General features: G+C 43.2%; 2 protein-coding genes across 3 annotated transcripts; both read left to right on the top strand.

Annotated features, from left to right (window-relative positions):
• On the top strand, positions 1 to 6,941 carry PET117 (PET117 cytochrome c oxidase chaperone). Its single transcript, XM_071739902.1, has 2 exons — positions 1 to 175; positions 6,792 to 6,941. Exons 1-2 carry the CDS (start codon positions 80 to 82, stop codon positions 6,939 to 6,941), a joined length of 246 nt encoding a protein of 81 aa, XP_071596003.1. The 5' UTR covers positions 1 to 79.
• Positions 6,792 to 26,373, top strand: KAT14 (lysine acetyltransferase 14). 2 transcript variants are annotated; one of them, XM_071739901.1, is made up of 10 exons: positions 6,792 to 7,475; positions 9,905 to 10,023; positions 11,989 to 12,110; positions 14,585 to 14,766; positions 15,292 to 15,708; positions 16,673 to 17,238; positions 17,778 to 17,914; positions 18,425 to 18,600; positions 21,791 to 21,981; positions 24,598 to 26,373. In XM_071739901.1, the coding sequence occupies exons 1-10, from the start codon at positions 7,202 to 7,204 to the stop codon at positions 24,769 to 24,771; spliced, it is 2,358 nt and encodes a 785-aa protein (XP_071596002.1). In that variant the 5' UTR covers positions 6,792 to 7,201; the 3' UTR covers positions 24,772 to 26,373. The 2 variants fall into 2 exon arrangements, with proteins under 2 accessions (XP_071596002.1, XP_071596001.1); XM_071739900.1 differs by having other exon boundaries at positions 7,013 to 7,475; positions 15,289 to 15,708.

Below are 26,373 nucleotides of genomic sequence, written 5' to 3'. Positions count from 1 at the left end.
TCCCCCCTCCTCCTCCTCTCCTCCCCCCGCGGCGAGCAGGCGGCTCCGGCACGCGCCGCCCGCCCCGCCGCCGCCGGCCATGTCGAGGAGCTCCCGGGCGGTGCTGGCCGCCTCCGTGCTGCTCTCCGCCGCCACCGTGGTGGCCGTGCACATCCAGCAGAGGCGGGAGCGGGAGGTGAGTGTCTCGCCGCGGGAAGGGGAAGGTGGGGGGGGGGGGGGAGGGGGCGAGCGGGGACCCGCCCCGCCGCCCCTACAGCGGCCCCTGCGAACGCCGCCCCGCCCACCGGCAGGGAGGGACCAGCCCCGCGCCTCTAGACCTCTCCTGAGGGATCAGGATAGGGCCTCGCACACGGCCTGGGCACGCCCCGTGCTCCGCTCCCTGCCCACGGATCTTCTGCTCCCTGCCTATCCCCCCCTCCCCTCTTTATCCCCTTCCTCACCCTCCTGCCTGTCCCCCCAGCCTGCAGCTCCCTGCCCCTGCCAGCACCCGAGGACAGGCCTCCTGTGCCCGGCATGGAGCCGGGCCCCCAGCATCCTGCCACCTTCTCGGGCCAAAGGGACCTGCTTGCTGCCTCCCCTGTGCTGCCCTCGCGTTTCTCTCACCATCCCTTCCCCAGCTTTTCCAGCCTTGGCATCTCCCGTGCACACAGGCCTCCCCCCACTCTCGCCTCCCCCGGGCAGGCAGCAGGTAGGAGCTCCAAGGTGAGGCACCACAGGCTCAGTGGAGGTGGTTGCCCCATCCTCTCCAGTAACTGGTGTTGTTACCATGCGGGAAGGATGTAATCCTGGATGTTGTCAGTTTCCCACAGTATTCTCCTGGAGAAACCTCAAGTTCATGGCTTGGATGGCTGAACACTTCACTGGGTAAAAAAACAGTCTGGATGGCCAGGCCCAAAGAGTTCGTGGTGCATGGAGTTAAATGCAATTGGTGGCTGGTCACAACCGGTGTTCCCCAGGGCTCAGTTCTGAGACCTGTTCTGTTTGAAATCTTTATCTGAATGGGGGGATTGAGTGCACCCTTAGTAAGGTTGGAGATGACACCAAGTTGGGCTGGAGTATTGATATGCCTGAGAGTAGGAATCCTTTGTGGGGGAATCTGAACAGGCTGGCTGGCTGGTCCAGGGCCAGTTGTGTGTCATTCAGCATCTGGCTTGTGTCAGGAATAGTGTGGTCAGCAGGAGCAGGGAATAACTGTCCCTCTATACTTGTCACTGGTGATGTCGTACCTCAAATGCTGTGTTCAATTTTGGGCCCTCACTACAAGAAGGACATTGAAGTGCTGGAGTGTGTCCAAAGAAAGGCAATGAAGCTAGTGAAGAGTCTAAAGCACAAGTCTTAAAAAAGAACAGCTGAGGCAGCTGGGGAAAAGGAGTCTCCAGGGAGACCTTAATGCTCTCTATAACTACCTGAAAGGAGGTTGCAGTGAGGTGGGAGTCGGTCACTTCTCCCAAGTAGCAAGGAGTAGAATAAGAGGAAATGGCGTCAAGTTGTGCTAGAGGAGGTTTGACTGGATATTAGAAAAATACCTCTTCACTGGAGGGAGTTGTCAGGCACTGGAAAGGGCTGCCCAGGGAAGTGGTCAAGTCATCATCTCTAGAGGTATTTAAAAGATGGGTAGATTTGTTCTTAGGGACACTTTTTAGTGGAGGTTTTTTCCAACCAAAACAATTCTATATGATTCCATAATTCTGCACACTCAGGGCCTAGGGGTACCACCCTGGCACTGTTCCCTGGGCTCTTTCCTGTCTGGCCATGCTGTCCCACTGGTGCTTGTCTCTCTGGCAGTGCATCTGCTCTGCCTTTCCTCAGCTTCTCAAGTGCCTCCGTCAGTAGGGCAAGCAGCACTGTTCTGTGCCATGCAGTGAGCCCTGGCTCTCTTCTTGTTCTGACAGGACAGGCAGAGTGTAAGTAAACTAAAATACCATGTGATAATTAAACAGGGAAGTTTTCTCCACTACATTTACAAAATACAGTAATCCTGGCAAGCATCCTACATGCAGGAGAGCCCCACAGCCAAAAGCGTCATGTCAAATGATGGCAAGTCCCTGTACAAAGAAATCCTATCCAGGACTAAAAGTCATGTGCTTGCAGAATGGATCCATTGCATGTGACAAGCTTGGGCAACGAATGTGCAGGTTTAGACCCTGCTGATGATCCAAATGGGTGCTGATAAGAAGGGCGTACATTTGATTTTTTTCTCCCTTATTGACAAAAAGAATCTAGAAAATGCACACACACTCAAAAGGGCTTATGTTAAATGTCTGTTGTTAAAGATCTGAAGCAGTCAGAAGTTACAAAGCCTCAGAGTTCAAATTGCTTGTCCATACCCCAGATGCCTGTTGCATGGGTTTTATGATGCAGTCTGTAATGACAGGTTTGTGGTTTTTTCCCTCAAGAGATTGTCTTTGTCAGTGCTTCAGAATGATGGACCTGGAGGATGAGTCTGATTTGTGGGAGGAAAGAGCAGTGCATGGCACAGGCAGTTGCAAGAAAAGGAAGGATCATCTCTGGAGTGGCATTGGGTAATGGCTCTGCATTTGCTAGAGCCAACATATGTGCTGGGTAGATCATTTAAATTCAGATTTTTGTGGGTAGTTGCTAGATAATTCAGTGTGCCTGCCTTGAGCCACTAAAGGTCTGGCTGGAGTATGTGCTAAATGCTCCTAAACTACAACTGAAATAAATGGGAGCTGTATTTCAAGCTGTAGTACAACACATGCTCTGAAAAAAAATTACCTGTGGGTGTTTTCGTGAGACACATACACTTAATTAATGTTTTTTTACTTTAATCTTTGGCTAATATCTCTCCTTCATCCCATAGAGAGACTGTGCAAATAAATGAATGTTTACAAAATGTTCATATTCTATAGGAGTAACAGGCATGAAACAGTCTACAGGTAAGTGAGTAATGCCAACAGTCTGTGCATTGTGAAGTAAGTAATGCCTAAGGCTGAACAAGGAATGTGAAACTAAGCACTGAGTACCTGGTCAGGATCCATACTGAGCACTGAGCAAGACAGCAGTCCCTCAGACTACATTGTAAATTAAGGGCAAAACTGCACATTTACAATACACCTTTCTACCAGTGTGTGAAATGTGTCTCTAGTAAAAGGAATGGTGGATCAGCCAAGGTATTGATGTGTCCTCTGGTTGCTTCACATGTTTCTAATCATACCAGGAAGAAAATGGGGACTTGCCACCCTTTGCCTGTTCCTGTTGCTCTATGCTGTAGCTGTTGCTTGGCTTGCAAAGTAACGTTGTGTTGTTTCTGTTGCAGTAAGCTTCTTCCTGGGGAGATCTTCCCAAACAGGACAGCAGTGAACATCTTCTTCCCTGTGGGCCTGTTTAAACTTATTTTTCCACAAACGAAAGCAACCATTGCTATGGAGGGAATCAGTGTCACTGCTGTCAGGTAATGGCAGAAAGGCAGTTTAGTCACATGTTCTTTGAGGTGGAAGTACCATAGTTGATCACTGACAAAACCTTTGAGGGGTTTTGGGGGACAGATCCAGTGCTTATTCTTTGCTATCCTTCCTAACACCCAGACATGAGCACAGCCTGTGAACTCAGCCTAGGGAACTCCTGTGTCCTACTGTGTCCAGTTCTGGAGTTCCAAACATCAGAAGGACATAGAGCTCCTTGAGCATGTCCAGAGGAGAGCCAGAAAAATGATCAGAGGATTGAAGCACCTCCCCTATGAAGATAGGCTGAGGAGGTTGGGGTTGTTCAGCCTAGAGAATAGGAGGCTCTGAGGTGACCTTATAGAAGCTTTCCAATACCTGAAGGGGGCCTACAAGAAAGCTGGGGTAGGGCTTTTGGCAGAGGTGTGTTGTGAGAGGACAATGGTTTAAAACTTGAAGTGGGAAGATTTAGATTGGCTATTAGGAGGAAATTCTTTACTATGAGGGTGGTAAGACACTGGAACAGGTTGCCCTGGGAACTTGTGGATTCCCCCTTCGTGGAAGTGTTCAAGGCAAGGTTGGATGGGGCCTTAAGAAATGTGATCTAGTGGTAAAGTGTCCCTGCCCATGGCAGGAAGGCTGGATCTAAATGATCTTTAAGGTCACTTCCAATCCAAACCATCCTATGATTCTATGACTTTAGAGGTGCCTGACTTGTACATATGAGGATGGGTTTGTAAACCAGTGCTCTGGAATTAGAAGTACTCCCCCAAAAAAACTGCATTTGGTGCTAAGCTGTACATGTTTGCAGGGACATCAGCATTCCTCAAGATGCTGCTGCAGAAGTGAAGCCAAAATGTTCTGTTCTTTTTTTTCCAGCAGCCAGTTTAACTTAATTTTAAATTGCTATTTAGAAGCACCAAGGCTCAAAGCTTATCTTATTTAAAATGAAATCTGAGATTTTCTCTTTATAATTATTCATCTTCAAGTTAGAGAATAATGGCTTCAGGTTTCAGATACCCAGTTATATGGATAATGTTATGGAAATAAGTAAAATGGTTATTCAGTGGTTCAAACAATTGTTTATCTTTATGCAGATTAATAAACTTTTGACATTTATAGATTGATGTGTCAGGCTCAAAGTGATTTGAACTTGCACACACTTATTTAAACAGTTGCAAAAGATAAGCAGGCATAACTTCTGAGAACAAAGGAAGGCAAGAAGATTAACTTTTTTATAGCTTTGTGTCACTTGTGACACTCAAATGTGTCTGTTGTAAACTGCATTTTCAAAGTAAACACACCATCTGAAAGATTGCAGAATAGCTGTATTTTGTGACAGAAGAATAATTATCTTGACGTAATTATTCAGTGGCATTGTATCTCCTCAGACCTTTTTCTCATTGTTATTAACTAATAGTAATGAAGTAGTAAGTTTATAAACTGTGTCTTTAGCGGTTATTAATTTTTAACTTGAGTTCAGTTGATGAAAATTGATGAGAAGGAGCTGTTTGTGTGATATTAATTTCCAGATGAAGTTTTAATTACTGGCTGACGTGTTTGTGCAGCTTCTTAACAAGTTATAGTATTCATTTTTTAAAAATACCTATTTTAATCTTAAGAGGAGAAAAATTGTCTTTGAAATGTGCAGTTATTGACATGCTAGATGAGGAATAAGCCCAGTGAGATCTTGTCAAATAATAATCACAAACATCTTTTAAAGGGTCTTTAGGGCCAGCTTTCAAATAAACTATTTGTAGGTGCACTTTGACATCATTCAAACTGGTCAAATTAATTAATTGTATTTTTTTGCCATTAGGTTAAATAATCTATTCATAATTTCTCCACTGTCCAGTGGCTAACCTTGGTACCTTTGAAACTTTCTCATTCCTGAGTCATAAGTGAGCAGGAGAGGTTCAATTAGACAGGTGGATAATGCTTTAACTAAACTTCAACTAAAGATTGTCATCTTTAGTTGGGCTAAAATAAGACTGCAATTGCACAGCTTGCTTTAGATGTAAGCCATGGTGGGCTCTCAACAGTCATTTCATGGTTTTGTTAATTTATAGTATTTCTGTCCTCACATATTGTATTTTCTGATAAGTTTATGACTGTTGCTTTGAAATATAGTAAATGTCTGAGTATCTCAAAGCTTATGAGCTGCCTTAGGAGTTAAAGCTTAACCACTGAAGTGAGCTGGGCATCCCATGTTCTCCTTTGTGCTGGCACTTGTCTTTGGTTAGCCATGCTCAGGGAGTTAAGTCAGCAGACTATGACTTGCTTTCTGAAGGAAAACAAAACAAAATAAAACAAAACAGAGAGCTGTTTTCTGCTGGCTGAGCCGTCTGACCCTGGGATGGGATGTGCAGTGGGGGATGGAAGGATGGCAGCAGCACCAGCTTTGCTCTGTTGAATTTGCATGGCTTCTATGTGGTCCCCATTTTCCTGTTTAGTGTCCATCTCCTCCATCCCCTGTCTAATCTCATCACCTTTCCACTCACATTGCTATTTTGCCTTACTTGTCCCTATGGTTCCCAGCTAGTCTCGCCCCTCCTCTTCCCCACCTCAATCTGTCTCATCAGTTTTGGTTTCTGTTATTTTGCATTTCCCTGCTGAGAAGTCAAGGCTAGGAGTTTCCACTAATTAGCACAGTGAAGAAAAAAAAAAAAATTATTCAAGTAGCAGAGAGAAATAAAAAAGCCTGTGGAGGAAACGAAGAGCAGCTGGGTTTTCTTAAGGCTTTTTACACCCATCAAGGGGGTTACTCACCAGTTTGAAAACTGCTGGTTTATGTTGCACATGCTATTTATAATGAATGTTTTAGGTAAAAGGGATATTTTTTGAATGAAGTGCCTTGGTTTTTCAAGAGCTTGTCATAAGCCATCTGTGGGACTTTTATCAGCCTTGCAACAAGAGTTTATAAGGTATTTTTTTAAGAGTAAGACAAGAGTAGGTATAAGCCAATAGAGACACAAGGTAGTTTTTCTTAAAGTTGTTTCAAATTTTCCACCAAGCAGAGGAGAAGTTTTGGGAAGATTCCTTTCATTCGGTAAAGATTTAGAGCAGAGGTAACAGGATTTGATAGATTGTGTCCATTCTGCATGGCATGGGTGCATAGCATTTGCTCAATAGTTACACTGCTTAGTAAACTCACCCATCTGGAGTGAGTATAAATGAAGCACTTTTTAGTGTAGTAGTGTTTTAGCTTATCAATATTGGCTATCAGCTCCTGTAGTTTTAGATTCAAGCCATGTCAAGGGACTGTGGCTACAGGTGGTGGCGTTTGCAAACATGGTGAACAGCACTACAAGAGGAATTAGAGTCTGGGTGGGAGTTAATCACATTCATCATCCAAAAGGCTGTGATAAAACCTGTCCCTTGTGTTTTCAGAGGCTGTACAGTGGAGTTCTCAGAGACCTTGAGCGTCAAAATCAGAAAAAGGAGAATATTCGCCTGCTAGAAGAGCAAATTGCATTGACAAAGCATCTTATGGAAGAAAGAGACAAAGAGCTAATGGGAAAAGGGTCCCAGCAATCCTAGGCACAGTCCTGAGTCATTAGAGGTTTGATTAAAGACATTTGGAGATCACTGATATTTAAGCACTTGAAAGCATTTCAGCAAACAGAAGTAATCTGTGCAAGACTTTCTTTTGTGTAGGTTATTATCCAGTTCTAAAAGCTATAGGGCAGACACAAAACATTTTCCTTTGTCATCGGTACTTCAGCTGTGGAGACTTGGCCAGCACATCCAACTTGCCAATGTGAACTTGCCAATGTGGGGGGGAATATCTGCTCCTTGTTATGCAAACACCATCTATGATGGCTAATAATGTTCACATGAGTGGGCTGCTGAGCCGACACGATGATGAAGCCACCAGGACCTCCACCTCAGAGGGACTGGAGGAGGGTGAGGTGGAAGGGGAGACTCTCCTGATCGTTGAGTCCGAGGACCAGGCTTCAGTGGATTTATCACACGACCAGAGTGGGGACTCTCTGAACAGTGATGAAGGTGACCCATCCTGGATGGAGGAAATGTCCTATTACTGTGAGAAGTGCCAGAAGTGGATTCCAGCAAGTAAGCCTGCCAATTGTGTTGTTGTGTCTTGCTTGCATTGCTGTGGTTGCTGTTTGAAAGGTGGTTATGCTGTCCTGCATAGCACCTTTAGAAGGCTGCCCTTTTTTAGCTGTGTCCCAGCCTATTCAGAGGAGGAAGACTGTCTTGGTATTAGATGGAGCCCCACAGCCTCCTCTAGCAGTGTGCACTAGGTACTTCAGCCCATGAACCAGGTGTCTAAAGCTGACATTCCCCGTAAAGAAATGGGATTGTCTTCTTTATTTAGTAGAGAAGGAGGATGTGACTTCAGAAACACACACACCTTTCCAAGTCTAGCTGCTGGTGTGTTAAGGGGACTTTGGCCCCTCTGCTCATTCAGATGAAGATAGTGACCCTTGCTGTAAAGCTCTTCCTGGTGAGGAAAAGGGCTTTGTTAGAGTGTTACTCCTTTTTTTTTTTTTTTTTTTTTTCTCTTATAACGGACTGTTTGTCACATCTGTGGAGCATATGAGTAAATCTCAACCCTAATGCTTTCCCAATAATACAAATTTAATTTAGCTTTTCCAGAAGTGTGAGTAGCCTGTAGCTAGCTTTGGGAGGTGTTTGGAGCAAACTGCAGAACTTGATCCCTCTGCTACTGCTGCTTGACGTAAGATAAATGCTGTTTGCAGCATAGCAGACTATACTTTCTAAATTCTGGATTATTGGTTCTGTTACTAAAACCAAAAGCTAGGTATTGTGAAGCAGTCAGGGTTTGGTGTTTTTTTGGGTTGGGTTGGGGGGGGTGTTAACGATTTATTTATTTATTTATTTGGGATGGGGTTTCTTTGGTTTAGTTTCTTATTTGTTTGTGGCTAGAAATAGTGAACTCTTAAGGTGGCACCTGCCTTGCAAATGTGTCAGAGCTGCCCTTTTTGCCACCCTAGAATTTGCCAAAAGTTACAGTGTAATCTCCTCTGAAGGTGTGTTAGTGAGTGTTTTGATGTTAATGTAATAATGTAATGGAACCGGTATTGTACTATTTAAGTAGTAAACAGTTAAGGGTACATATTAACTTGAAAAGCATTAATTATTAAAAAAGAAAAACCAAACGGCAGAGCTAGACATAGTACAAGATATCCCCTCTGATAGCCACTTGATTTAACAACATTTGATTTGTTTTATTTTACAAAGATGTTCCTCTTTCTCGTTGCTGTAGAACAAATCCAAAGAGCAGAAAAAGCCAATCACTGAGCAACAGTAACTAGATACAAATGAGCAAAGTAAACCAGGTGGAAAAGGGCAATACTGTTCCCTTTGCTAATTGTTCTGTTATTTCTGTTATACAGGTATCAGTTTTCACTGGTGAAAGTCACCAACAAGCTCAGACAAATTATCTTCTTAACATTGAATTGACATTAGAAATTCTGTTAATCCACTAAGTGTAGTGGGGTTTCCCCATCAGATATAGGTGCACAGTTAGGTTCTGCAATTCACTACAGAAGCAGAGCACCCATACATTGCAAATGCTTGATCTGGTATTGCTCTAAAGTAAAAGAGATGTCATACTTTCAGAGAAAAACCTTACAGGTGTGGATTTTCAGAAATGCTGTACTCCTAAGTGGTTCCCTTTCTTGTGAATTTTTTTTTTTTTAATCATGATTGTGTTAATTAACCCCAGGTGAGTTTAGAAGTCCTGATTCATAAGGTTTTTTTTCCTCTCCTCTGTATACATAGAATTAGAGCCTGTAACTATGGATGTGTGGGGTTTCACAGGTAATCCTATTCAAGCAGATAACATTTTTTGCAGGCAAACGTTTTGCAAAGGATTAGCTTTAACACAGCAAAGTGCATACTGAAATGCTTTGCTGATTGGGACCTAATTCATCAACTGTAGTCAAGAGAATGTGTTTCCTGATAGTGTCATGCCATCCTTTTAGCCTCTCAGTCTCAAGGAAAGAAGATCTTCCCCTGAGAGAAGAAATAAATAAATAAATAAATGAAAAAGGGCTATAAAGATATGTAGCACTGGTAGCAGTGAGTGGAAAGATGACATAGAAGAGAAAGTGTGTATGTTTTGATAGCCTTTGCAGTAGCATACTTTGGTTTTTACAGGTAAGCTCTTTTAAATAGAGTGGAAAACCAGTTATTTATTGAAGTATATAAGTTATTCAGGGGAAAAAATAAGGAATGAGAAATGCCGCAGAAAAAAGGAAATCCTTGGCTTTGTACCTGCATTCAGATGTTAAATATAAGGCCCCTGCTTTTAATGCCTTTTCAGTTGGTCGCTGCTGGCTGCTGCAGCTGTGAAATGAATTTGTTCCTTCCATCACAGCGAGTTCTGATGCTTTCTGGGAACCATATGGGTCTCTGGGGAAAAAAGCAAAAAGTACTTTTCTGCCTGATGCTGTAGGGAATCCAAATCTCCCTATAAAAGTACCAAGAAATTGAGTTTTGCCTGTTTATTTTAGGTCAACTGAGAGAACAGCTCAGCTACCTCAAAGGAGATAACTTTTTCAGATTTACTTGTTCTGATTGCTCAGAAGATGGGAAGGAGCAATTTGAGCGGCTGAGATTAACATGGCAACAAGTAAGTGCTGGCAAAACAACCACAGGACTTTCTAAAATTGTTGTTTATATGCTGCCTAGAAAAAGAGGATCAGGTATAGGTAACAAAGAAATATATGATTGAACTTCAGAAATTAATTAGCTAAGGGCTGCCTGCATATTAGAACTCCGTCATTTGGCAAGTAAATTTAAAGATAATCATACAAACCACATTCCTTTTGTTTTTACATTTTATTGCTTCAGGCAGGTCTGGAAAAGCAAAATTAATAAAATTTGGCTGCTAGGCATTAAGAGGTTTTTGTGTATATGAGCAGATGTAAAGCTATTGAGGTGGCAACATACAAACAGAAAGCTTGCCAGCTCCCTAAACAAAAAGTTCCAACCTGGCTGCTTACTCACTAGCAATAGTCCTTGTTGACATTTGCTGTTTCAGACACTTGCACAGCTGAGAAATCAAAATAATTTGCATTATACAGCAACTACCTATGAGTAGACTGATGCAGATCATCTTGCAGTAAGCAGGGCACTGGAGGGGCAGGCAGGCAGTGCTGGCTACCTCTGCATAAAATGAATTTGATCAAATAGTGTCTGCTGCTTAGCATTAAGTTTTTCCACATGCTGAGCATCAGGCAGTATGTGCAAGACATCTGATACTTGCATTCTTTGGGGTAGAAGTGGTGTGTTGTCTCATCACAGATCATTTAAAACATCAGTTGTAACTCCTACAGTGCTTTCTCATGGTGCCCAGTGCTGAGTTGTGCAGGGAAAAAGGCTGGCATAGCAGTCTGTGCTAGCAGATTGGCAGAGTTTCAACGAGTTAGAGATCTGGAGAGCAAGGGCTGCTAGTATTACACACAGGTCACTTCAGAGTGGCAAATGGAAAGACAAAATCAAAGCAGGTGAGGAAGAAAGTTGTCTAGTGAAGGGGCTCTCCCTAGGCTGATATGAAGTAAGAAAAATGGGGACAGTGATTTCTGGTTTGTATTGGTTTTTTTCAGTGTGTGGCCTCAACAGGTTCTTATCTTTAGCCAGTTGAGAAGAGAATTGTTTCTGAAGTCCTGAAACACTGTCCCACCTGACTTCGTACTTAAAACAACCACAAAATCCTAGACAAATGCTTGTCAAACTAAAAGGGGCATCAAGGAAAAATATAGGGTACCGGGGACATTAAGGCTGCAAAGAGACCCATCTCCCTATAAAGATACAAACTTCTCTGACAGTGAAGAGTAAGTCCCTGTTGGAAGTGGTATACAACTGAATCTGTGTGATTGTTGAAAGATGGTCCCAGCCCAGTTGTACACTAGATAAATGTAATTAACTACTGATCACCTAGGATTCACTTACAAAGAGATGTGGTATTACTTAAGCTTGCCCTTTAATCCTTTAATGTAGTTATGTTATAGGTCCAACTGGATTTGGTTGTGAAACACATGAATGAGCTGTAGAAGGGTTGTCTTTAATGAGGATCACCTGGAGACAAACTTAATTTTTGCATACCTTGAACACTTAGTAGCTATCATGTAATTTTACAGAGTGTATAGTCTGTCCAGTTTGGAATGTAACAGTGAGTATCTAGAAAGATCATTGGCATTACATTTCTGATGGATTAGATAGTGGCATAACTTGTGGCTATTTTTTTTTTAAGGCTTTTTCCCTGCCTCCACACTACATTCATATCTCAGTTGTGATATAATTCATTTAAACAACCACTTTGAAAGCTTGCGTTACAGCATAAACCTGTATAACTAGGCAGCTTGTTATTCCTCTGGGATGGAGAAATCTGGGAGAATGTGCATCTAACAATAGAAAGAGGAGAATGGACAGTATGAAAGCAGGAAGAAGATGGATTGCAGAAGTTGCCTACGAGATGTTGCAAAATAATTATGAGGGAGCACGGATTTGTGTGTGTGGCAGCTGGGGGGCAGGAGGGGCAGTTCAGCAGATGAAACAGAAAAACTTGACTTGTGTCCAACGTTTTCTGTTCCAGGTTGTCATGCTGGCAATGTACAATTTGTCTCTGGAAGGAACAGGACGTCAGGGGTACTTCAGATGGAAAGAAGATATTTGTGCTTTTATTGAGAAACACTGGACTTTCTTGTTAGGGAACAGGTAAAGACATGATATTTCCCTCAAGGTCTGGTTGGTAAGCCAAAGGAATTAAAATCTGCCAAGATGATCAGGAATCCTGTTTAATTCAGTGGTCTCTCTGTTGAGCCTTACTAGTGAAAAAATTAGAGGATTTAATATTGAGCATCCTGAATGTATGTATAAGGGGTACTTGAAAAAGAATAACAGTTTCTTAGTGGGGAAAAACAAGCCCAAGAATGTCACACAAAGGAGATGTAGATGCATATTTTTTGGGTTATCTTTTATATTTGGGTAGGTATTGTATGAACCTGCAAAGCTTCTGAGTGTTTCTAAGCTGGCACAATGGATGGGCTAGTCCTGATGTCACTGGGCTATAAAGCTGGTATGGACCCAGTTCTCCAAAAAGAAAAAATTGTGCCTTGTCTGTTAGCTTGTTTCAGATTTTAATAAGATAGTTTTTACAAAGCAGGCATTGCAAACCACTGCAGTGTTTTTTTGATGTGTATAAGGAAGCTGTCAGCACGAGAACCCTTCTAAAGGGCAGTCTTTGTGGCATAGAGAGTTGTGTGCTGTATAGGTGAACAGAACCTTTTTTCTGAGGGTGCTGAAGCTGTGAGACCCAAATCTTGCTGTTAATCCATGTGCTATGGAGGCAGGAAAGGAGCCGAACAAGCCTCTGAAGTTGTAGATTTTATTGACTTCTCAGCTTCTTCTCCAGGGATTTCTCTATTGTAAGATCTCTTCTTTCTCCCTAGACAGATTTGCTTTATGGATTTACTTTCAAAGCCTGTCTGTGCCTCCATGCTTTGTCCTCAGCAGTGTTAGTATTTGCCCCCTCTGGAAACAACGGGGACCCTGACAGGAGGGCAGCTGATGACCTATTGTCCCTCACTCAGGGAGCCCATCACCTTCCAGGGTGTGCTGCTGCCTTTTGAGACCTGCCCTGGGAACAAGGCACTCCTTGCTCTGATTAAATTCAGATAAAGTGATTACTGGCCTTAGAGGTAGTTTTCCCACTTGCCTGGACAAGCCACTGATGGAGTAGGGACAGCTGAACCACATGTGTAGCGGTTCAGGGCGTGCCTTGCTTTACCTCTTTGGTGTATTAAAGCACAGTTTATCCACATTTGCTGTAATGTTCCAGACTGGTCTGGGGCACTTAAGTTTAACCCCTCACATCTGAGGGTCAGTACCCCACTGTGTGTAATTGACAACACTCTGACAGCAGCAAGTATCTGCTTGTTGAAGCCTAGCCTGAGTGCTGAAGTTTTTCCAGTGGAGGTGTGCAAAGACAAGGAGGAATCCTTGTGCAAATTAGGGTTTAGACTCTACACCATGCACCAGATTCTCCAACAGAGTATCCAAGGGAGTATTTCAGTTACTGGCTACAAGAGCAATTTTTAAATATTTCTTTTCACTTGCTCCCTAAGTGACATTTTAATTAGCTCTGTGACCAGTTCTTAGAGGAACAGAAAGCATGCAGATGCCCAGTAGAGCACACTGCCCTGAAGAATGAAAGGCTTAAGTGCAGCTCCCTGCCTCCTCCTGGCCAAAAATGTGCTTCAAAAATAGTTCAGTGAATGTGACTGACTGGTATGTTGTTTAGTAGGGATCTTCTTCCCCATGCTGCAGGAGAGGTTTTGTGGCAGTAAGCTAAAGACAGAGGTAGGGCTCTATTAGATATTGCATGGATGTGTCTGTGGGACAAGCATACACTCTCTTACCTTCCTGCTCCCTGCAACTTCATTGACCTCGGTGATTTATTTATCAGACCCTTAACTCTGCTTCTCTGCATTGCATGCCAAGGCTGCAGCCATGGAGGGCAGAGTGGTTGAATCCAAACCTGCTTTGTGAATTCTGCCATAGAGATCCTGTCCTACAGCTCTGGGAGCATGCTTTGCTAAATTAAATCTCAAAACAGTTAAGGCAGGCATGTAAATTAAGTCTGTCTTTCCTTGTGTGTGAAGTGATGCCTTTATCACTACCTCTACCTTGCCTCTCCTATGCAGCACTGCCAGAGTCCTGTTTGCAGTCTGCAGAAATAGAATATAGCTCTGCAGGGTCAGGTCAACACAGATATCACTAGGATCCTGTTCTTGTATCGTCACATTGTTAACAAAGGTAGCAACATCAGCATTGGAAAGCTGGGAGTTCAGTGACAGGCAGACCTCTCTCTGTAGGCTCAAGTGTATGGCCACTCATTGACAAAAGAAAAACTGCATCTCACCATGCATCTGCATGGCATGTCTGTAGTGCTTTGTACATCAGAGCCCACCAGTACATTGTATATTGGCCTTCAGACGGGTTCTCTGAGAAGAAATAAATTAATCTTTTGCCTCTTTGAGGATGGGGGTGAAGGGAGTACATTATCCCCTGTAGTAGTGCCAGTGGCAGAAGCACTCTGCTCTTTTCATCTTGGCAGGGTGGGAGGATCAGGATGAAAGCACAGCTGTTGGTTAGGGACCTAACACTTCTTTCCCCCTCTCCCACCATAGGAAAAAGACCTCAACATGGTGGAGCACAGTTGCTGGCTGTCTCTCTGTGGGAAGCCCCTTGTTTTTCCGCTCAGGGGCACAGGAATTTGGGGAACCAGGATGGTGGAAACTGGTTCATAATAAACCCCCAACAATGAAACCTGAAGGAGAGAAGCTGTCTGCATCTGCACTAAAGGCAAAAGGTAATTCTTTCCCTGATGGTGGGTAGGTTCCTAGCTGGGCCAGAGCTGACAGAAAGACATGAGAAAAGTTTACTTAAAACCATGTTTGTGTACATTGACAGTTTCTTAGCTTGCTCTGCTGTGTGGTTGACTTAAAAGGACTATGGTACATATACTGTAGTATGAGAAACCTGTTATATTTTTGCATTTTGCTAACTGAATTAAAATATTCTGAAATTTATGCAGTTTGGGTTTTTTTAGCTGAAATTACAATTTCTGTATTGCCCTTTACCCTGGGAAGGGTTTTTTAATCTTTTGTCTCTGGGTGCAAATTCCCTTCTGTGCAGATAAGCAAGATTTGGGTTTTAATGAGGCTTTAGTAATGTGTTGGTGTTATGCCACACATCCAGCTGTGCATTTGTTACGTATTTTGAAAATATATCTTCTAAGATTTGTAGTCAGTGTGTTCTTCTGACCATATTGCATGTATCCAGTGGCTGCAGGAGCTCAGTGGTTGTTAGAATAAGCAAACTACTTTTTTAGCAGCTTCCAAGCCACCTCTGGATCCCATCATTACTGTGGAAGGACTCAGAAAGCGGGTAAGCCGCAATCCAGTCGAATCAGCCATAGAGCTGAAGGAGAAGAGGTCTCGCACTCAGGAAGCCAAGGAAATTCGGAGAGCCCAGAAGGAGGCAGCTGGCTTCCTGGACCGGAGTACTTCTTCCACACCTGTTAAATTCACCAGTCGGGGTCGTCGTCCCGATATTGTCCTTGAGAAAGGAGAGGTAATTGACTTCTCTTCCTTGAGCTCTTCAGACCGCACTCCTCTGACGAGCCCTTCTCCTTCCCCGTCTCTGGACTTCTCTGCTCCCGGCACTCCAGCCTCACATTCAGCTACTCCCAGCCTTCTCTCCGAAGCAGATCTTATTCCAGATGTCATGCCACCACAAGCTCTGTTTCATGGTAAGAGATGCTGTAGTGTTTCTTTAATAACGAGTGACATATAGCCATCTAGGAAGATGCTAAAAACAAAAAATTCCCAATAAGCTGCAGGATCTTATCTTGAAAATATAGAAAGTAACTGGTAATCTTCTGCTCCTCTCAGCTGCATGTAAATCTTGATTAATTTCCCATAGTTGTATTACCAGCTTCTACGGCCAGAAAGAGCCACTGTTATTGTCCATAGTGGGTAGCAAATTTCACCTAGCAATTGCAGCACCACTCAGCATGAGCATTTTACTGCAACACAGATTACACTGTTAGATAGCAACTCTGATTTTGTCTCAAATGTTTTTAAATGGCAGAAATGTTATTCTTGTGATAACATTTCAGTAGTTTTATAACTTTGAACATCCCAATTAACAAATGCTAAGTTTCAGTCAAGTTGCAAAGCAGATGCAGTCTGAATGCTGTTAGCTCCTTAAGGAGCCAAACCTCAATCTGATTGGGAAAGTGAAGAATAAAGCACTTCCTGATGGAAGGAAGGAATAATAATCAGGTTCTTTAGAGGGGCAAATCCTGTGCTGCTGTAGCTCCTAATTGTTCCCTCAGATTAAACAGAACTTCTCCAGAGTATGCTAGCTGAAGATAAAGCTCACCATCTTGTCCATTTGATTCCCAGTCTTCGGGAGTCTTCAACAATTAAATATTTATCAAAGAGCATGAGCTTGAATATGGGGAGTGCTATGTTTTCAGATGCCGAGCTGCAGAAGGATTGATTCTGTGTTCAGAAATTAGACTCCTTAGTGGTGTCTTCTAGCCAAAGTCAGGAGGTCCAGAAACATATAGAAAATGTATGTTTACCTAGTGTATGTTAGGTAAACTTGCATTATTTGTTCTTAGAAGACAAGTCCTGTGACAACCCTATTTTTTACATATTTTGTATTGTTTACATTTTTTTGCTGGATTATTTTGATCTGTTGAACAGATGATGAGGAGATGGAAGGGGATGGAGTCATAGATCCAGGAATAGAGTATGTGCCCCCTCCCAGTGGGACAGCTGGTGCTGGCACTGTGATAGCAAGTAGAAAAAAAGTGAAGACAGCAGAACAGATCAAGCAAGAGGTGGAGAGTGAAGAAGAAAAAACAGAAAGGATGGAAGGTGACAGTGAAGATCCTGAAGAGTTGAGTGCGTCGGTGAGAGGACGAGACAAGAGGAAGCCACAGCAGGAGAAGGATGCTAAACCCAGAGCTCCAAAGCACACATCTGTTAGTATCTATGAGGAAAAGCTGCTGCTGAAGAGACTGGAAGCCTGTCCCAATGCCATGAGCATGACCCCAGAGGCCCGGAGACTGAGGCGCAAGCTGATAGTCAGACAGGCCAAGAGGGAAAGGGGACTGCCACTCTTTGACTTGGACCAAGTTGTGAATGCTGCACTGCTCTTGGTTGATGGGATTTACGGAGCTAAAGAAGGAGGTGTTTCCAGGTCACCAGTAGGGCAAGCAACATACAGAACTACTAGCCAGGACTACAGGATCTTGGACAGATACCAGGTGAATGTTCCCTAATCTAACTGATCTTTCGCTACTAGTTATTTTAGAGCTTTTGCTGCAGACAGCAAATGGCACCTTGAGGTTATCTGACTCCCAAAGTAAAAAGGATTATGTGAACAAGACTCATCTTAACCTGGGGCTGTGTCCCCACCAACGCTTTCACAAGCCCTTTTCTTCCTAGAACATGCTTGGACAGCATAGCTGTCTATCCGTGTCAGCACCTATGTATTTGTACTCCAGCCCTGCCCAAACACTGATGATAGAGTCCTGGAAGTACACAAATAGGTGTTTGCTCTTTCATGGTATGTAGGAGGGTGATCACTTGCACTGCTTTTCTGAGTGATGAGTGCATCTCATAATTTTGGGTGCTAAATCTCAGAGCACACAGCAGAGTCCTCTGACCTGGAACCACCATGCTGTGGGTCCAGTCCATCTTGTTATATTGGAATGCCCTTATTCCCCCTCTGTTGATGTCATTCCCCCTGTGTGAAGTCATTGACTAATCTTCCCAAAATGTTCTGCATTTTTTGTGTATGTAGACAATGCTGCCAGCCATGAAGGGATTTCGACAGCAGACAACAAAGTTTTTGTATCGACTGGTAGGCTCAGAAGACCTGCTGACAGACCACAGTGTCGTCAGTCCTTACACATCACGTGTCCTGAAACCTTACATCAGGTACAGCTGGTCAGAGGTTGAATTTGCTCTTGGCTTCTGAACCGACAGCCCACACTTGGACACCTTTCTTGGGCGGTGCTCCTCACTCATCCTTGAAGTACAACCCAGTGTACTATGGTAACCCTGACACGGTAGTGTTTTATTTAGTTGAGTAGTTAAACGGGCTCTGCGTTGGGAAGGGGTGTCTCCAAGAAAGGGCAGGGCAGAGAGGGAATCACCATAGTCATTCAGTGTAAGTTACACCTACTCTTGGGTCGGAACCATGTTTTCCTCACTCCTTCTGTAAGGAGAGGCTGGTTCAGTATGCTGTGGGTTGAAGAAGTGTCCTGACCTCTGACATGAGGGTGTTTCTGCTGAGCTGGGTGCTGCTTTCCTACACGAATGAAAGACTGTTCTTTTGTTCCAAGTTGAGCATGTCAAAAAATATTTCATGGGCAGTACCCGTTCAGCTGCAGTGGCAGTTATTGTTGCTCACTTGCCTTTTGTGTTTGCTTTTCATGTTACTGGCAGGCGTGATTATGAGACAAAGCCCCCAAAACTCAGGCTGCTGGCAGAAATCCGGGCGTATCCACACAGGAATAATCTCAACTGGAAGGCTGAGCCAGAAGCACCCATTGATTACTGCTATGTTCGCCCTAATCACATCCCCACTATAAACTCCATGTGCCACGAATTCTTCTGGCCTGGTAAGATTCCTTCAGTGCTTGGTTTTCTAAGAAGGAAGTGGGTTTGTTCAGGAAAGAGAAATATTCTTGGGCCAAATTTTTCTTCAGTTGGTGTCTGGCTCTGTTCTTAGAAAACCATTATCTGATGTCATAGGAATGTAGTTGAGATGGAGACATGGGTTTGGTGTCTTTGTCTTTTGAGATCATTTAGAACTGGGCAATTAGGTCCTAATTAGCACAGCACTTAAAGAAATAGGTTGATCTGGGTACACCATTGATGCCAACAGGAACAGTCAGTTACTAAAAATAATCTGTGAAACCTTTTTCAGAATCTGGGGCAAAGGAAACAGTTTTATACTGCTGTATATGCTGATTTTTTTATTATCTACTGCTCATTAGTGTCTTAAAGTTTCTTTCAGTCATCCATAAGCTGGGTATGTTGGAGTGAAATTTGGAAATTGCAATTACTACTGCAAGCTTCACTGTGGTGTGCTTTATTTCTTAAATCCTCAATATTTGCAAGGTATGGGAAAGCCTGGGTGTGAATTTCCATGTGTCATTTCTTGATTTGTAGGCAGGGACTGTCTTTGGGACAGGGGCTGCCCTTTGTGGAGGCAGTAATGAGGTTGTAGTCGCTTGTTCTTGTGAAATAATAATAGTGATGTTCATCTGCTAAATGGATCGGTTTCTGATCAGCAAACAAGATGTCAGACTAATTTAGAAAAGTCCAGTACAAACAGTACACACCTGCATTCCAAGTAACTGTTTGCTTTACGTTTTAATTTGCAGATAGTGGTTCAACAGCGTTTGTAGTTCAGCAGTGCTCATGTGCTGCAGGCAGGGTTGGAGCTCTTTGTGCTGCTCATTGTACAAATTGTACAATTCAGAAAGAGATAACATGGCATACCTTCCCTTTCACAAGCTTTTTTGGAGCACATGAGGGAGACTTGCAGTCCCAACAGAGGCTGAACCCCTTTGTCATAGTCCCTCCTCTTCAGAAAAAGCACTTGAAGCTCTGGTTTTGGGTTGCACCTTCATTAAGTTCTTCATGACCCGCCCTGTTTTATTTAACATAAGGAGTGTGGGTGTGTTCCTCCCGACTGTGAACTGTTCATCTTTAAAATCAAAGCTGATGCTTCCACAGGTCTCCAAACAGGAATCAAAATCTCTGTGGTGTAAATTTTCAGAGACTGAGATTATAAGATTTATTTCACCTTGGTTCTGTTTCAGCAGGAGAGGTAAGCTGAGGTGGTGATACATCAGGAGATAAAGCAGTGTCTTTGTGGAACTAAAGGGTTTAGCTTCACAATAGGCTAATACAGGCTGGGGAGGGGGTGGAATATGCAGCTGGAAAGGCATAATTAAACAAGCACTGTTGTTCAGAGAAAGAGCTGTAATTCCACCTAAGTTTAGGCATCCAAAGCATGTGTGCTTGGGGGATGCTATCATCAGTAAATGACATCTTAGGAGTGCTCAGTTGCCTTCTAACAGCAGTGTTCTTGTTGACTGAGTTCTTAAGTTTTAGACACTTCACTGGGTGGAGTGACCCCAGGCCTTAGTTCTTCCACCTCCCTACATGCTTCCTTCAGAGCCCTTGTTTCTCACAGGGCAGAAACAAGTTTGCAGGTAGTTACCACAAATGAGCTGATGTGAAGCAAGATTCCCCCTTGTCTCTCACAGTTTCTTGTGCCTTCATGTCCTAACGGGAAACATTTTACCAAGTGGTAAACCATACTGAGCTAAGCATCTTTCTACAGGAATAACTGCATGCTGAGGGGAGGGCACCGTTTCATAGACGCCCGTGTGCTCAGGGCAATGTAGGGTTCCTGTACAGGCTTGCTGTGAGGCACTTCACAGTCAATTGCAGCCTTGAGATAATTAACACAGCTCCCTATTGCCAATCGATTCCTCCCACGTCTTACTCCACCCAGCTTACTCTAGACCAAGGAAATAATTCACCCAGTTTATTTGTGCCTGGTGCCTTATGAAGTCTTGCATTTCATCAAGAGTGATAAACATTACTGAAAAACATACTCTGCTGTTTTGTTATCCCGCATTCCAAATAGATCTATGATTGCCAGTTTGAGGCTGAAACTAACATTTACAGTACAACACCACTATGTCTTACGCCTCATTTAGGGCCTGTCCACACAAATTGCCAAGCAGTCTCCTCTGCTGTGAACTGCACTGCTTCGCCCTAACATGCTGTGTGGATCCTCTTAGGCTTCAGCAGCAAAGGGATTACACAAGGTAAAAAACTCCACTCAGAAGTCACCAGCTTCAGGCATTTCTGTCCAGCTTCTGACTCAGAGAAGCACCACTGCCTGCAAGGCTGCTTCTTGCGCAGATTAGAGAATTTGTATGCTAAAAGCAAATGTTTTTATACAGTTTTTAAGCTGTGGTCAAATTCTCAGTGCAGCTCCACAAACAGCTGAGTAGGCACAACAGAGGAAGCAGCAGGAGCTCAAGGCCAAGTGGAGAAAAGAGATAGGAACCACAGGGAGGTAATGCTACCAAAGCTGTAGTCAGGTTTCATGTCATCTGTGTTTGGAGAGGGTTTGAAGGAAGAACTGGATAGTTCACCTTGTGAACCAGCCAGTCTGTCAGGCTGATACACTCTAATCTGCCCCCCTTTGCTTGTCTGCAGGCAAGTCCTCAGCACTGGCTGTCTGAAATAGGAATGGTGTACACCAGCCTGGTGCTGGCCCGACACAGGTGAAATGAAGGAAACCCTTATCCAGTAATGTTACTGTGGCCCTTAGAAAACTCAGACAGGGGCCACAAACTTACTAGGACCCAATCCAGTAAACATTTGCACATGCAAATACCTTTATCCACATGCATATTTATAGCTGGGTCCTTAGCAGAGTCTGCTGATATGGCTCCGAATATAAACCAAGGAAAGATTGGGTGCTGAGATTGTGATTATTTTATTTAAAAAAAAAATAGAGACTGCTTTTTGAGTTTTAGTTTCATCCTCAAGTCATCTGGGAGAAAACTAATTTGTTAATTTCTCCATGAAAGAATCCCCACATCTTGTTTCATCTGTGTTTGGTTAAAGCATCTCTCAATCTCAGAACTTTGAAACGAAGGTAAAAGAAAGGGATCAAGTGAGTGTCTCTAAAAGGCCTTCAAGCTCTGAATTTCCATGCTGGTGTGACACTTTTCTTCTGGTTTGCAATGCGTTTAGCTGCTGTTTCTTTCTCCACAGGAATTGATTTGTCAGAATGCCTGCAGTATCCAGACTTTAGTGTTGTTGTCCTTTACAAGAAAGTTATTATTGCCTTTGGCTTTATGGTGCCAGATGTGAAATACAATGAAGCTTATATCTCTTTCCTGTTGGTTCACCCTGAGTGGAGAAGAGCTGGGATTGCAACCTTCATGATTTACCACCTTATCCAGGTAATGAAAAAAAAATCAAGTCTCTGCTGAAGATCTAGGTCTCCTTTCTTCCTTGTGTGCACCCGTGCAAATGTTAGAAAGTAACTAGTGTTGTGTTCCTGCTGTCTATCTCGATCCCGTTGCTTTTTCTTTGCTTGCATGCCTGCACAAATTGCCCACAGTCAGCAGCCTGTGAAAACATTTATGGTGGGAAATCACTTCAAAAAGAAACTAAAACATATTTAGAAGAATAACCATGGTGGACAGGTCTGCAGAATGAGTGAGGTCCTGTACGCTTTGGCTCTGTGGGGATAAATTTTGCATTCTCTGGTCAGTGGTTCACTTAACGTGCCATAGATGTGGAGTTTAAAGGAGAGACTAAGATAATAGTGGGGAGGTTCAGTGAGAATCTGTTGCAGCTTTCTTGGCTATACCTGGAGGTTTATTCTGTGACCAGAGCCTTTGCATTAAATCAGTTGGTGACCTTAATCATTCTCTTTCAGTTTCTAATACTCTGATTCAAATCCAGCTGAGTTGAAGATAAAAAACGTGTTTGCAGCCTCATTCAAATTTGTTGAAAATAGCTTGTACTGGGCTTTGTACCACAGGGACTCTTGGGAAAATTAATCTGAGCTAACTGAACAGGTGGAATTAAAGTAGTTAAACTTCATTAAAGCTCCAAATGAATACTGTTATTCAGGTGGCCTTAATTCCATTCCCTTTCTTGAATTTAATTGCAGGAAAGCTAGCTTAAATTTTAAGTAAGGATGCAGACAGATGTCCTTTTCGGAGCCCACAGATTTACCACTCCCTGAACTCTCTTGGCAGAGCTGCTGATGTGAAACATTTCTTAACTTGTTTTAGTAAAGATGAGCTGCACTAGCAAAAACTCATCTTTGAAACTCTTTTCCATCATGTTAATTTGGCTGAAAAGAGGTAGGGAGTGCTGGCAGAGCCTTGGGAAAGCAGTTTCCATTGACGCTAGCTCTTCTGGACCACCTGAGGGTAACTACCTACATAGCTCTTTGCCTATCCACCTCCTTTGCTCTATGTGTTGACACAGGCCACTAACCAATCTACTTTAAGTTAACTCCTTAAATTTCCCCAGTCTCTCTGTGTTAAAGTGTTTAAGTAAATTGCCCTCAGCTGTAGTCTGTTGATGTGAGATGTCAGTACCGAGTGAGAACAGGCATGAGCGATTTGCCAAGGTTTTTGGGGATCAGGCAGCTGGACTCGTGTATCTCCAGCAGAGTTGGGATGTGTTGGCAAGTCAGCTGTAGCAAATCATCACAGCTTTTTGTAGAATATATCACAGCCAATTAACCTCATTCTGGTTGCAGGTAGACTAGCATAAAATTACCACATTTAGAAGTGCCAGGCAGGTTTCAGGCTGATTAGGCTTGCTAGCAGTAAGAGCTTACCAGTGTGTTGTCAGCTCACATTAGATTTCTTTTTCTATTGCTGAGGATCTGTCAGTAGTAGAAGCATTTAGTCAGGGAAGAGAATAAATGGTGATTGTGACCTTCTGTTCCTCAGTCACCAGATTCTAAACACTGCTTTGCAGAATGTTTGGGCTCACACCAGGGTCTGCTCTCTGTAGCTAGGGCCACTTCCATACACTGTTTGGATTAAGACTAATTCTGTCTCTTGCATCAGTCTGGTGAGTTTGGGAGTGGATTCTTGGGAACAGCGTCATCTAACAGAAAATGTGTTGATGTAAATGATGCCTTGATGATGGGTTTGTTTTCAGACATTACCCTCTAATGCATCCGGGCCAGAGAGCCAAGCTGCGTCTTCTCAAATGTCTCATTCCAAATTCATTTTCCTAAAAATGAATCCAGATTATTTTACTTCCCCTCTCCCCTTAAATTCCTTTGAGAGTTTTCCCTTAGAATACCATGGAAATTTCCTAACGGGTGTTAGTGTTCCCACTGAGATTTATAATACATTTAATATAAACAGAATGCTATTCAAACACTAGATGAAAGCAGAAAAAAAAAAATTACAATGGCATCTCTATCAGAGAGCTGCTAACCAGAATAATCTGATGTCTTTAAGGTAAATTCAGCCATGCTGTTTGCTGTTGGAACTGAATTCCCTGCCTTCTTTGGAGGCAAGTGCTGTGCCCTGAAGGATGGGAGAGGAGCTGGGTGGGATAGACAGGAATTCCAGTGTGACAGCCCAGAGGTGTGCTGGGGCTGCTCAAGCGGTCCTAGAGAACTCAGCTCTGTTTGCTGATGGGGAGGAGTGCAGTGCCTGATCTTCTGGCATGTTTTGTCTTTTCATCAGGCCATTGTTAAGTATTTGAGATCAGTGCTGTACACCAAGATGATTTTTAATTAGCAATTACTTATAATTTGTCAGCTTTCCATTGTCAATTGCTAACGCAAAATCTGCTTTCGTTGTCAGAGAGTCCACATTTCCCAGAAACAAAGGCTCAAAGAACAGCAGTGTTCCCTTTTCCTTTCAGCTGTTGCTATGTGTGGTAATTTCTGTGTTAAGGCTTGCGATTTTCTCACGTTTCCTCAGTAACTTGAATACCTGAACTGATGAATCTCTTCACCTCCGCATTCCCCCAGAGGCTATCTCACTCTCTTGCTGTGATATTTTCTTTTTTTCCCCCCCCTCCCTTGGCAGACCTGCATGGGCAAAGACGTAACCCTTCACGTCTCTGCAAGCAACCCTGCTATGCTGCTCTACCAGAAGTTTGGATTTAAGACTGAAGAATACATTTTGGACTTTTACGACAAATATTATCCCTTGGACAGCAAGGAATGCAAGCACGCGTTCCTTCTCAGGCTGCGGCGCTGATCCAGAACTGTCTGGGGGTCTGCAAACAGCCCAGAGTGTCAAGGCAAGAACTACCACAGCTTTCAGCAGAGGATGTAGCCTGCCACGTGAGAGGTGGAACGCACTGATGCCTTTATCCCTAGGACTCTGAATGTCGACAGTGCTATGTTGTGTGCTGAAACTGCAATCAAAGAGGATTGATTCCTACATTCCAACGGGAGAGGCCTGGAAATACCAACCAGGACGTGCTGTAACCACTGGAAAACTGAAATTCTTTATGGGGAGTTTTTCTGACACTGTTACTTTATAGATCCTCCTTGGCAAACAAACAAAAAAACTCAGACAAAAAAATTGTCACTTAAAGGGGCCCCATGGATTTCAAATTTTGAAACCGATTAAAAAAAAAAGTCACCGGGTTTTTTTTTTTCTTCTGTTTTTGTTTATGGGAAATGAACATCTAAACTTAAATCATCCACAGTGTTTCTGTGTATTGCTTTGTTAGGAACCACATCTTGAATCTGTGAAGGGGAAGAAGATACTGGTTTGTCTAGCTGGATGCTAACATTCAGAAAGCTCTACACATCAGAACAGCAGTACTGGAACCATAGTTTAGGAACAGTGAAGAGCATGTGGACTCATGCTTCCAAATGCAAGGCCCAGAGATGTCTTGTCTTCCTCTTTTTCCCTACTGTCCTCTTTTCCCCTCATTGACCCTGTGCTCAATGTGAAGTCCTTATTGTATGCAGTGTTTCATGTTCAGGAACAAGATGTCAAGTGGGTTTATAGGGAGGCAAGGCAAGATGGGACACAACAACTGCCAGATGACCTCTTTGAAATCTTACAACATATCTGCCAGTTGTTGATGTTGCAGATTAGCCATTTGGGCCCACCTCTAACCATTGAGCCATCTTTGCAGGCTCCAGCATCCATCTCTTCCTGCTACAGGTGCTCTGGCTAGAAGAAACCCAGAACAAAAGTCAGTGGTGACATTAGAAATGCAGGCTCTGGTTTGTGGAAGCAGTCTGTTTGCAGCTTGGAGAGGATAGAGGTGGACCAGTTCCAGTTACTGGAAGTGTCTAGGGTGTGATTTTATGGCTCCGAGTATAAAAGGGAAAGAAAAAATAGAAATAATCAAAAATTTTTAAAATGCAAACTTCTCTTTCTCTTGACTTTTCTTACAGTAAGCTGGCAGTTTGCTCTGCTGCCTGACTAAAAATCAGTCTGTGCACTTAAAATATGAATCGCAACCACTGTACTGTTCCTTTCACCTCAAGCCCCACAGAGAGCTATCCAAAAAATGTGACTGTTTTGTTCATAACCCACCATATATACCTGTTGGGTAAATGGCTATAGTAGTAGTTGTGTTAATGGAGTCTTCATTTTGGTAACAGCAGAGAGGTGGACACAAAGTATGTTTTTGTGTAGCCAATGTACATCTTCAGGAAAACAAAAGCTGTTAGTGGGAGGGGAAAAGAACCCCTCCAAGCATCATGTGCCCGAACGTTTCCACCTGTTCTATGACATTGTGAAAATTTTCAGTGTTACTGATGTTATGAGTTAGCTGTAATTGAAAAGAAAAAAATATGTCTTCATCAATGGAATTAAAGCCCTTCCCTTGGAAAA

Source organism: Heliangelus exortis, chromosome 3 (genome assembly GCF_036169615.1).
Source record: "Heliangelus exortis chromosome 3, bHelExo1.hap1, whole genome shotgun sequence".
Taxonomy (NCBI): Eukaryota; Metazoa; Chordata; class Aves; order Apodiformes; family Trochilidae; genus Heliangelus; species Heliangelus exortis.
This window is presented reverse-complemented; position numbering and strand designations above follow the sequence as displayed.